Below are 12,635 nucleotides of genomic sequence, written 5' to 3'. Positions count from 1 at the left end.
TCAAAGATAGTGGTGGAGTGGACCGACGGCTTCTTCTCTGAGGTCGGGCAGAGGATTGGCTGGCCCTAGCTACACATGTGGATCCAAGCCATTGCCGTCATGTCCAACATGGGACTCTTTGAAGCCAAGATCAGTAGCAACTCCTTCTAGCTCCTCCGCATGGCCAAGCCTCTCCTCCATAGCAGTTGCACGCCGCTGTTAAATCCATTGTGCTGCGAGCCAAAACCCACAAACCCAAGCCCAAATCCAGCGTGTCTGAGCCTCGAGGAGCTAAGGAGGAGGCCACGCCGAGACCAAGCGCCATCGAGTCGCGAACCGTCTTCTTTTTCGACACTAGCAAGTTTTCTTGTTTCTCCAAGGTTGTGTCACTTCTCTGCTACTCATCCATCCGATTCAAGCCCACGGTGAGCTTCGCAAGGTCACCCAGTGCCTTTTACACGTGCTCATTGGCCCTCTGCCCATCACTGGTACGCTCGTCCTCGCACACCAAGCTCTATTGTGCTGCCCCACTCGCCACCGGCCTAATTCCGGTTAGGCCCCCTAGGCAGAGACCCCTCAGATGGGTTCGCGTGCATGCACCGTGCTGTTTCCACCCCCACCCGCCGCACAAGCAACACCCATGCCACCAAGTAGCCGCATCGCGTCCAGGGGGCGCGCTGCAACCCTGGTGGCTACGCCAAGGGGCAACCCACGCCTAGATCCGGCCATCCCAGCCACCCGAGTGCTGCCGCCCTGCTCCCTACCGCCCCGCACACCGAGATTGAGCCTGGATTGGCAGCCACAAACGAATGGTTCAAGGAGGAAGCAAGGGTAGGATAGGTATTTTAAAGTTTGACTAATGGTCCACCCTAATAGAACTGATGGCAATGGTATTTTCAGTCATCAAATTTAAAAATCATAGCACCTATGGGATTAGTCAGTTTCCATTGACATATCCGGGATATGGTAAGTTTCCAATGGCATGGAAGGGATTATTCCTAATTTATAAGCAGTTTTGACCGAAAGCATACCATGCGAGTTGTAATGCCATGCAATAAGATCGTCCATCTCCTCGTGTACAGGTAAAGCCAGAATAATTTTTAAATCCTCTTCCCACAAAGTTAGTGTGATCAGCTCATGATCCCAATTACCAGTGATAGGGTTGATCAATTCCGAAACTCGCTGCATGATATTCTCACCTCTTGGTGTCCCATATATTAGATGGGAAGGAATTACACGTCTCCAAATTTAATACTATTCGTGTAGAATCATCCTATAATTATGCAAGTACAATTTTATTTCCAAAGGTTTAGCAGCGTTATGGATATAGGACTCTGATAACTAAATCTACCCTGTTATTATTTGGACCCACTTTAATAGATGGCGGTGGCGATCTTATCTTTTTTTCAGCGATTAACGTGAGATGTTCTAGCCCTTAAACGTAGAGGCTCTTTTTTTGGCCAATTACCAAGATAATAATAGATACGTACAACCATGGTCCATGGGCGATCTATCTAGCCACTCCGGCCGCTGGGGGTGTTCACCACACTGGAACCGTGGTCGCTCCGGCCGTGAGATCGACCGGCCGCCGCGTCCGACGGTTCCGTGGTCGAGCTCTCAAGCGATCTGAGGAACGACAGCGGCAGCACAAATTGTACGTACGTGTGCTCTCGTCCTCTGCCGACCGACGTCGACGTGCCTGCCAGCTAAGGACGCCGGGTAGCGTCTGCCTCAGCTCCGGCGCGGCCATGCGTGCTGGACTCTCTTCACAATGCCCACGAGCGCGTACACATAACAGAGTGGCAGACATTTAAATTTCAAAGATGGATGTAAAAAATTTATCATGTTCCTGCATATATATGCTTGGACCCTGGAGTTATAGGTGCTTGTTGTTGCTGGACATGGCTCTACTTGCAGGGAAATAATCCTATGAGACGTAGCCTTATATATTTGAGAGCTATACCCTATTCACGGCGCGTGCCATTTTATTTCCTCCCTTGTTTTTCTACCCGTGATGCATGTGTGTGCTGTTCTTCTATCAAGAGCGTGCCTTGTAGTACGTTGTATATATGCATGCAGATCAGATTCCTGCCTTATCGGGCTGTCTGGCTGAGTACATGCCTTGCTACAATTTGAGCGGAAACTGAGGGAACAGAATATGTGAAGGTACTCAACAAACACAGTTAAGTGTCTGCATGCCACAACCTTGTCGTTGACATGTCATTATATTAGCGCTGCTACAAAGGAGGCATATAGTTCCAAACCCTAAGGTCCAAGAGTATGTTGCAGTCTACTCCAATAAAAGATTACAAACACTCGTGTTCATTGTTAGAAGATTTGAAAAGGAAAAGGCACATTTTAATCCAAGTATGCATATGACCACTGAGACAACAAAAGTACTCATTAAGCAATACCAAAATGCCAAAAGTGAGCCAGATCATAGCTCTAGTACTAGTACCAAGTGTCCAACACATATTTCTGAAGAATCTGCAAACAAACATAGCAGCAGCAAACCTGAACTGAACATAGTCCGAACAACAATTCAGCATTGCATATGAATCAGAAATTCAGAATCACCACTGAACTGCCATACCTGACAAAACAAATATGAATCACCAGACGATACCATGAGAGTAACAGAGAAGAAGAGGCCTTCCATGACAGGCAAGAGCCACTCAGGCTAGCCAAGGAGACTGCCCACACACTCAGCTGAACCGGCTGGCCATGCAACCGGAACTCGCTAGGAGATGTAGGCAAGTCATCCTTGGCTACCAGAGGCAAGCTCTGGCCCTCATGCAAGGCCCCTCTTCTTCCTTCCTCCTACCACTACCAGTGATCGGTGAGGCACCACCCGCTTCGACGCCGTGGTTTTATAAGCAGGAAAGGGAGTTTATAAGACGAACCGGACGGCTCCACGGATGCCGACTCTATGCAAATCGGTTTACCCCATCCACAGCTTTCCCGGATACAGATTACCAATCGTTGACACAAATTATTCTGTACCGGAATATATTCAGCTAAGCTCGGCAGAGGCTGCGGCTTCAGGGCATGCATGAGAAACAAAAAGTTCCGAATTTCAGTTGAGGTGGAAGTGCAATCGGTTCCAGAACAATACCAATAGGCCACCCCATTTGCCATTTATGAGAAACGAAAAGTTCTTCCGGTAAAGCCACCCTCCATAGGAAACAAATTTTACACAACCTTCTTACGAAAGACTTTCGTGAGTCCCTGATCTAGCTACACGTCCTCTGATCCAACAACTAGACTGAACAGAAGAGAGAGGGAGGGGACACGTGTTATCATAGGAAATGAGATCTTTCGTAAGATCCGATCCTATAGAATTTGATTCCTCTCCATGGCTCCATATATGCAGTGATTCGTGCAATCGAGGGAAATCTCCATATTCTCTTTGGGAAGTATCATTGGAAAGGAATTCATCTAGCCGAGTCGCTTTTTCTTTTGTGAGGAGTCAGTGTCATGCACCACTATTTAAAGTTATTCGTTCCCTCTGATTTGAGTTTGACCCACGATGATAATACCGCGGTTAAGTTCTTTCATATGGTGATAATACAAGAATCACGTATCACAAGGTCTCTTTGATTAAAAAAACATTATTGCATAAATTTGTTGGTTAATGCAAGATCACAATGCAATGCAATGAACAGTCATAGCAATCAGTACAAAAATAATTTGTATTGTTTTGAGGATTTATGACCATCCAGGTGTTCGCAATTCTCACTTATCTGAAACCTTTTCCCTCCTTTTATAAGAGCATCTTGGACTTATCAAGTTAGTAAGGGGTAGTTGACTTTTTGACAACTTTCTGCTCAATTCCCAACTTTTTTATGTGTCAATCCAGAACGGAAATGTCTTATTCTTGCAATAGGAAGGAGGCATAAACCTAAGTATTTGGGAGGGGAATCTTCAAACTTTTGACGGAATGGTTTAATTGAATACTTTGTCTTCATGCACAGAAAATATGGACCCCATTGTCTTTGAAAATTAGCAAAAGTAAACATATTTTTCATAATTCTACCGCGGTAGAGCAACTTTGAAACTAAATCACAAAAGGAATAACCTAAAATGGTTGAGAATTTTGGTGAGTTGTAGTCCATCTATACTTCTCTTCATATGTCCATGTTCATTGCCCCATGTGGACCTAATTCACCAGGGATGCCAAAAATCAATGTCCGTCACCATTTCAACTCTGAACGTTCCTGCTATGATGCAAAAGTTATAGTTGTTTGGATCTCAGATTTTTTTTAAATACCTCCACTCTTTTCGAAATATTGTTTGAGGAACTTGTTTTTGTTTCGAAATACATGTCGTTTTGGAAGACTGTGCATCCTTTGTACAATAGCTAGGCAATTTTATGTATGGCATACATGATCAATTAGTTTCAATAGCAACATTATGCAGGCGACATCTCCATTTGGATATCAGCCATGGTCCCCATTTTGGCAGCAAATTATCCTTTCAACAGGAAAGGTTGGCCACACCATTTGGTTTTTCACCAATCCAAAGTGGCTTAGAAGAGCTAAGCTCAGTATGAACTATGAAGCCTTTCAGCTGGAGGAAATAACTGAAATCCACACTAATCCCGTCAGTCTCACTGATGCTTCTTTCATGGGTCAAAATGACCTTGGCCTTGGGATTCAAATTTCCCCGCATGTTCAGGCCAATACCTGCTTGACTCAAGCAGAATCTCCAGGCTTGCTGCTAGGAGCCGAATTGGTCAATTGGCGTCTGCCTTGCCGGTACACAAGTGTGCCTTCCTGACGACAACAGTAGTCACTGCAAGCATCCTCAACCAGGATCGTATCATATGGGCATGAGATTGAAAGATCAAACCAACCATTCTTTAGATCAAACACCACTTATCAAGTGAACATTTCTTGCTCCAATGTTTGCATCAAGGGCAATAACCGATCTTACCCAAACTCTGTAACTGGCCTTCATGGGCTAAACTCGGTAAAATCACCTGTTGTTTAAAGAATCCAAGAAATAGCTCAGAGAAGCAAAACGATGAATCAGTACCTTTCATATGTTAGTGATGGTAGACTAATACACTGAATCCAAGAAATAGTTCAGACAAGCGCAACAAAGAGATAAAATAATGTGAATTTTATTTACATTTTTCCTTCACAGTAAACATGAAAAATTATAAAGGGAATCCTAGAATGCACAATTAATTACATACAAAATTTCCTAAGATCATTGACAGGTTCGGTCATGCAAACACTCACAAGGCTTCTGCAAACAAAGGAGAGAAGATAGTCAGATATCAAATCAGAAATCATTTGTTATATTTGTAGAGTCAAGGTTGAATATGCATGTATATTGGAAGCTTGTCGTAATAGAGAGTGGATTGGATTTTATTCAAATACATGTGATACCTATTCCTTAGAAATTTACACGATAAAGTATATAAGCACTGCTAGTTTAATTTAGTATGATCATTTTAACTGATATATAACCTTGGAATTACTAATATTTGATGAAGAAAAATGAAAATGCTGCTGCTATTATTATTCTGAAGTAATACTGACTTCAGCAACCTGCAATCAGAGTAGTTGTAAACTCGACGTAATTACATGCATTAGTTATGAGCCAAGAAAACTTAAGGATCATCGTGTTTCCAAGCAAATAGCACATAAAGCTACCAAGCTTGTAGTCAATAAAACTTCATCTCTGATCATCAAAACCCGGATAAATGGCCAATGTTACATCATTTCAGGACAAGCATCAGCTTTTATCAATATAGGATGATTCTGATGGAATAGGCATACTATCATGTTTATAGACAAAATTATGATGAAAACCCATTATATAGTAGTAACAACTTACCCTTTATCATTTTGTTGTCTACAGTTGTTTCTGCTGTTGATTTGCGGGAAACATCTGCCAGTGATATAGGTGTTAGTGGGGGTGAGGAAACTTCGCTGCTCTCCCTGCTATGCATAGACTCCAACAGCTTGTTCACAGTAATAATAGGAGTTCGTTGACTATTTGAAGGTATCGAATAACTGCGAGTCATGGCAGCTGGTGGCCGTGGAAGTGGTGATGCTGTATGTGATGGTGGTGAGACACGGGTTGGTACATTAGGCATCTGCCGCCTTGATACCAGAGGCCCAGAATATCCAACCAAACCAGGATGGATGGTGCCTACATTTGCTGGAGGCCTAGGCAGCGCATGAAGCTCACTTATTCTGGGAGATGTTGGAAGTGAAGTGACCCTAGGGGTAACTTTTGGAGGCAAAGATGACTGCCAGCCTGAGCTATGTGGTTTTGTTGATATCACACGGTGAGCATAGTTCATTGATGCTCTTTGATTAGTTGCAGAAAACAAGGGCTTGCTCAATCCTGCTTTGCTCGAAATTGGGCCAGAAAAAGACTCCCTCTTCATTTTCTTAAAATCTGAAGTGGAGTATGAATAAACTAGTGGCGCTGATATCCCCTCATTACTTGACGGCATCTTAACAGGTCCACTATACATGGAGCTTGGCTTAAAATCTTTCACCAGTGGAGAGGAATGCCACAAATTTACTGCCACATGAGATTTACTTTCAGGTTGATCTGAATGAGGTGACGTTTTGGTGACTACTGAAGCAGAGTTCTTATCATCGACTGGTGTCGGAAGTTTGTAGGAATGAACAGTTCTGTTTGGTGGATTCATTTTCCGAAACCTCATAGATGGATCAAGCACATTCTCAGCAAAAATTGGTGCTGATTGGGTAACAATCTCAGGCTTCACATGAGGAACCGCTAAAGTAGCATTTATTTGTTCGGCATTTTCCTGTGTAAACATATGTTAGTTTGAAGAATTTCAGGAGTCAAGATGCAGTGCCATCAGGACATAAATGACAGAAGAACAGAGGTATGAAATATCAAACAAGGACTCAAACCTACAAAGGTACAGATATTTAATTTTCCAGATATAATTATCACAATGTTACTTAGACCTTAAATGGCAAGGAATTTCGCATTAATGTGCTCCATCAGGAGTGATATTATGCCAAAGAAGGTACAGACATTTTTGGTTGCCTTCATTAGATGCTATTCTGATTCTGATTCTATGAAACATATGGTAGAACATTTAGAACAGGGGCACTATACCAGAAAGATTTATTATTTAGCTGCCAGCAAGTGTGAACTTACAAATTGAATCTTCCATTTCAATAAAAAGTCTCAATGCCCAAAACATGTATATCTTATTACCCGAAAAGGCATTAGGAGGTGTACTAGAATAAAACACAGAACAATGATCACTCATTCTTTTGATATGTTCACCCTAGAGAATCCATGTCATTATGAATGACACTGAACTCGTTTATCAAGAAAATATACAGAGCATATGAGCTGAAGATTACCTGCTCATGTTCCTTCAAAGGTTTTGAGGAACTTGTCGGAGGAGCTTGGTCCAACTACACACAGAAACAAATAAATATTCAAAAGTTTCAGTAATCAGGCACATTTACATGCTTTAATTGAAACATTAGGTTGAAAAATCCAGGTGAGCAACATGTCTCAAATAGATAGATAATCTGCAGAGTCACAGGAAAAAGATTATTTAGCTTTTTGAACATCAACAGGAAATATAAAAATGTGCTTTCATAATGCCCCCCACTCAAAATTTCACAAAGACCCAGCACCGCTATGCTGAATTCGCCTAACAAATATACCAATGCAGCCAGGTTTCACCCTCGTTTCATCCTAAAGGACTAGCCCAGAGTTATTATTTTGGCCAAAAGAACTATAATACTATATCCTACTACTACAGTATGAACTCTCCATGTGGGATTCTCCTACCACTACCATACTTGGGCCACACACAGGCCACCACTGCTTCAGCAAGGGTATTCTGCATCAGACCCTACAGTTTCCAACCAACTCTTATTACTATATCAAGTCAATGCGAAACTGTGTGCCACAGGGCCACCACAGTTCTATTGCTTCTGTCTATTAGCCCAGGCAACATAATGTGGCCTCGGACACTAGACCAGAACAAATAACTGGCTCTTTGAATGGGCTAACTTCAAGCTGAAAACCAATTACATCCTTAATAGGTACAACTCAAGAAATAAAAATGATATAAATCTTCCTCACATGGTTATATTGATGTTTCTTGACCAATATTTGATGCAATTATTAGCAACCTCTCTTCTATTTATGTTGTAATTAAGTGACAGCTTGTTTCTTTCCACATGAAGGAACAAACGAACCAAGTTATTCTTTGAACTAAAGAAAACCAAATGACTAGACTATGTTATCACAAAGGAGCGATAACATAAGTACTTATCTACAAGGTGCCCATATTGCAAGATGTTGAAAAAGTGATTAACACTAAGAACCGGGAATGGACTTTGGTTTCAGTAAATCAAACTTAGCCACATAATATCAAATGAAAATTGATCAGTTGGAAAAGAACTTACGTCCATTGAACTTCTGGAAGCAGGAAGGTCTTTGTCCCTGTCATTTATCTTGTAGTCAAAACTTAACTCACTGTCATCACTATGATTATCCTGGTAAGAGCTGTAATCATCAATATCACTGTCATCATCCAGTCCACTGAAGTGATAGTCAATGTGCTGCTTCTCAGCAACTGCTTTTACATAAGGCTCTAGGGCCTCTAGATACTTCAGTCCTCTCCTGAAAAAACTCAACTGAAAGTCCAAACAGTGATAAGATAGTTCTGTATCTGTATGTGAGTCATCATTAGTCAAAGTTCTGTGAAGACAAGTTAAGCTACCTGAGCAGCATGATGACGAGCAGCCTGGGTCAAAATACTTAGAAATTGACCTTGCTTCAGCGATTTCAAGCGAAATATGAACAATGCTGCGTCCTCTTGGTACTCATGAAAAGAAGTTTGCAGTTGTTCTGAGGAGAATGATTCGATTTTGGAGTGCCTTGATCGTCCTTTCTCTCTATAGGTTGCCTGAATGGCTTCATAGTCCTCTCTGGAGGGAAAAAAAATACTATTTATTAGTAGGAAGGCGCATACTGTAAAATAAATAAGATATCATTCAAGTAAATTTTGTACCTTTTCTGATCGCATTGATCTTTCATTTCCTGCATCAGTAGGAAAAAAATGTAAAGGACAACATGCCACATGATCAACTAAATTAAGTACAAGGAATGAATTTTGTCTTTTATTTGGAAATGGTGATTAATACACTATGAACAACAAATTAGCAATAACATCTTTGAAGGTGAGAAACTGAGAATACACATATAAGGGGATCAAACCTCTACAACTTGTAGCTCCTTCAGAAATGACTCCGATGGATTTGTGATTGTATTTATTATATTTGTACGCTATAAAAAAGGGAAAAGTACTAGTCAGAATGTCAGTTTTAACAGTCCAAAGCATATACAATACATTGAACAATTTTGATGGATTCTAAGAATATGTATTGGTACTATTTCAAACGGTGTCACAGGAATTTACATAGCTATCCACAAACTTCTGCAGTTCAAACTGGGCTTTCCCTAGCATCATCAGCACTCTACCTGCAGGCAAAACTAAATGAATAAAGCGAAGAAAACCAAATACTTGTTGAAATAAAGAAGTAGCTATACAAAATGAACATGAGAATGTTTTCTATGTTCACTGAAAGTTTGAATATCAACACACTTTGAGACTCGACCCTAGAAGAAAAGTAGCATTGACTAACAATAGTTTTCAAAGAAGGATTTGAGTAAAATAAATAGCTACATGAATTAAAAGCATAGTTGGCTTTACAACACAAGATTGATTTGCTAAAAGGTACACCTAAGAATAATTCCTGGACAAGTTTCATGTCATATGTGCTTATAGATCCAGACTCACCACTTTCTTCATCATCGTTATCCAATGCAGTTTTTTCAAGTAAGCAAGTTCCCATTTCCTCCATAGCTTCTGCAAACTCTGCATAAATGGATTACATGTAATTATAAAAATATTACATGAACAAAATATCTGGCTGTAGTAAATGGGACAGAGTTTGTTCATTCGGAAGTTAAAACATTGATTACCATATACACTATTTGTTGTTGCAGCTGCAGCTGAAAGCAAGCTATCGTAACAGTTCCTCATTTCTTCCTTTTCCTGCAAATTAAGACTCCATTTTAAGTTACAAATTTTTTTTATTTCAATTAAAGGGCAGTTGTAGCGGTAATTGAGCACTCTCTGCTTTTCTACTAAAAAATAGGTGGCACTAGCAATAAGAATTGGAATAAAAAACTCTTAGTATATTAAATCTTCTCTTTTATCATCATCCACATGCAAAAGTGAAACTTATGACTCCTCGTCCAAAATTACAAACAGAATAGCTCAAAAACTTCTTACAGATATATCAGAACACAGCAACCTGATCCAACAGATTGGTGTACAACTCTAACCACGAACCCAATAATCAGCTGGTAGTTCATTCAAATTGTTATCAGAGGTAGTTCTTACAAACTGCCATTATATATGACCGTGAAAACTTCAACCATTTCCCTTTAAATCAGCCTAACGTCCATATCCGAACAGCTTTGACCATAATTTCTTCATGATGATCCATATAGCATCAGCAAGACAGGAACTGTTCATTGTCTCTGAGATGGAATATGCTGGAGAGACAGAGCTGTCCTAAATTTCAAAAACATATGTCGACACTAATGTTGAATATAAGAACGGCCAGCAGCCAACGGTAGCTTACAAAAAAATCTAGTCCTCTTATAACGACTTTAAAATGCTGACTGTGAGACCATTTCTAGATAGCAACTTTCTGCATACCAAGCTTCCAGCCGTGGACTTTGACCAGCAAGAAACAAGCCACAACATACCAAATGCCTCTGAATTCTAATGATCACAAGAACATATCAAAGCAATCCAATTCACACATTTAACAGATTATCTATAAATTATCAATCAACAATTTACTGAGAAGATTTTCCACAGTTTTTTTTTTTCCGAAACGGACGGCAAGAGGATTGTCGATCTTATATTAGAAGCAATAAAAAGGGAGAGGAAACAAAAAGTCTAAGATTGTCCACAGCTCAATTCACATAGACTGTAAAAAAGTACCCCAATGAAAAGGAAAAGGGCAAACCAACAAATAAACAAGAAAAAGGTCCATCCCTTGATGGTTCTCTCCAACTGTATTAGAGAGGAGCAAAGATCATTCCATACCAGATAATAACCGCGACCAAGAACAACTCATCGCACCCAACACGGGCCAAGAAAATATGCCAAAGAAGCACGCGGCGCGGCCAAGCCTTGCGATCCGAATTCGGCGCAACAGCGCGCCATAACCCAGAACGAAACAAGGAAAAATTCGGGGGCAAGAACAAAACCTGGGCGGCGTAGACGAGCTCGTCGAGCTTGGCGGGCGGCGGGCGGTGGTCCTTCCTCTCCCTGCGGTGGTGGAGGCCGAAGGCCCGGAACTTCCGCAGTGGCGATTTCATCTCCTTCCCGAATACCCAGACCGAAATCCCAACTGCAATTAGGAGGGGAGAGAGAAAGGCTGGCTCTCTTTGTTGCTGTTCTTGGGATTTGGATATTTGGGACACCAAAAATGAGGTCCGTCCTTATGCACGGCGTGGTTTTGGAGACAGTGATTAATTTTGGTCCATGTTTGACCAAACGAAACAAGCGTCAAATCGTATAGAAAAGAGATATTTAACTACCGGCGCTGCTACCGCTGGACGTTCTATGTGCTAGCTCCGAATGTTTAAACTATTGGATTGAGGTAGATTGGCTATTTCACTGTCGTACAATTAAATTCGAGAACTTCCACCGCAACCTCTAGGTATGTTGCTTGTAACATTCTAGGTAAATTACTTTTCTACTCTATTGGACGCTCACTCAGAGTTGTAATGATGAAAATTTCGAGGAACTTGACTCTTCTTATATGGATAGCAAAAATTATAAAAAATATATGTCACTATTAGTACAAAATATAGACTTTCAACCACTACAAGGTCTATCTACTCTTCTGTTGCATAAAAAATATCGAGTTTTACTTCTTTCACCATGCCACAACAAAAAATTAGAGAAAAATCAAACTCACCAACATATTCAACGAGCACAACAAAAAAAATTAATCTACAATATGAAAATCCAACGCTCTTACATGTGCAACAATATGAAATACAGTTTGTAACATCTAGAATTTACTGAAACAATTACTAATTGGGCAACATCTAAGTACTCACATTATAACTGGAAAATTACTCCTGTGTAAGAAGCCAAACGTATAGTTGCAACACCACCAAAATTACATATCTACGTGGCCTAAAATACGAAATGTTGCCTCCACATTTACAACAAGTTTTAACCATAATAGAGACAAATAATCACTGCAGCAAATCGAAAGGCCTAGTGCAACAAGTACCAGGACCAAGATGAAAATACAATAAAGAGAAAGTAGTGTTGCAACATGCTAAAATACCTAATGCAACATAAAGATAATACTAGTGCAATATATTGAAATGTAGTATTCAGAAATCTCAAGAAACAAATATAGGATAATACAACATAGAAAAACATAGGTGACAACATTGAGAAACCATAATTGTAACATATCAAAAAAGAAGGTGAAACATCTTTAATAAGTCATATCTGCAAGAGAGTGCTAGAATTGCAATAAAAGAAAATGAGAGGACAAAATAAAAAGGAGATCGTCATCAGC

The 12,635-nt window shown here is 40.5% G+C and overlaps 1 protein-coding gene across 2 annotated transcripts; it reads right to left on the bottom strand.

The window, feature by feature from the left end:
• Nucleotides 1-4,340: 4,340 nt before the first annotated feature.
• LOC133924111 (uncharacterized protein At2g33490-like) lies at nucleotides 4,341-11,630 on the bottom strand. Of its 2 annotated transcripts, XM_062369499.1 has the most exons (12): nucleotides 11,299-11,630; nucleotides 9,994-10,066; nucleotides 9,809-9,886; nucleotides 9,428-9,489; nucleotides 9,226-9,294; nucleotides 9,020-9,048; nucleotides 8,729-8,936; nucleotides 8,412-8,642; nucleotides 7,350-7,403; nucleotides 5,827-6,775; nucleotides 5,180-5,232; nucleotides 4,341-4,960 (listed from the first exon to the last, which is right to left on the bottom strand). In XM_062369499.1, the coding sequence occupies exons 1-11, from the start codon at nucleotides 11,407-11,409 to the stop codon at nucleotides 5,222-5,224; spliced, it is 1,875 nt and encodes a 624-aa protein (XP_062225483.1). In that variant the 5' UTR covers nucleotides 11,410-11,630; the 3' UTR covers nucleotides 4,341-4,960; nucleotides 5,180-5,221. The 2 variants fall into 2 exon arrangements, with proteins under 2 accessions (XP_062225483.1, XP_062225482.1); XM_062369498.1 differs by lacking the exon at nucleotides 4,341-4,960 and having other exon boundaries at nucleotides 5,085-5,232.
• Between the last annotated feature and the right edge of the window lie 1,005 nt (nucleotides 11,631-12,635).

This window comes from Phragmites australis, chromosome 7, assembly GCF_958298935.1.
Source record: "Phragmites australis chromosome 7, lpPhrAust1.1, whole genome shotgun sequence".
In the NCBI taxonomy this organism is placed as follows: domain Eukaryota; kingdom Viridiplantae; phylum Streptophyta; class Magnoliopsida; order Poales; family Poaceae; genus Phragmites; species Phragmites australis.
This window is presented reverse-complemented; position numbering and strand designations above follow the sequence as displayed.

Excerpts from the sequence above, each read along its gene's own strand:
- LOC133924111 (XM_062369499.1), bottom strand. The coding sequence starts at position 11,409 with ATGAAATCGCCACTGCGGAAGTTCCGGGCCTTCGGCCTCCACCACCGC. Across the intron at positions 10,067-11,298 it reads AGCTCGTCTACGCCGCCCAG|GAAAAGGAAGAAATGAGGAA; the intron begins GTTTTGTTCTTG and ends CTTAATTTGCAG. Across the intron at positions 6,776-7,349 it reads CTTTGAAGGAACATGAGCAG|GAAAATGCCGAACAAATAAA; the intron begins GTAATCTTCAGC and ends ATGTTTACACAG.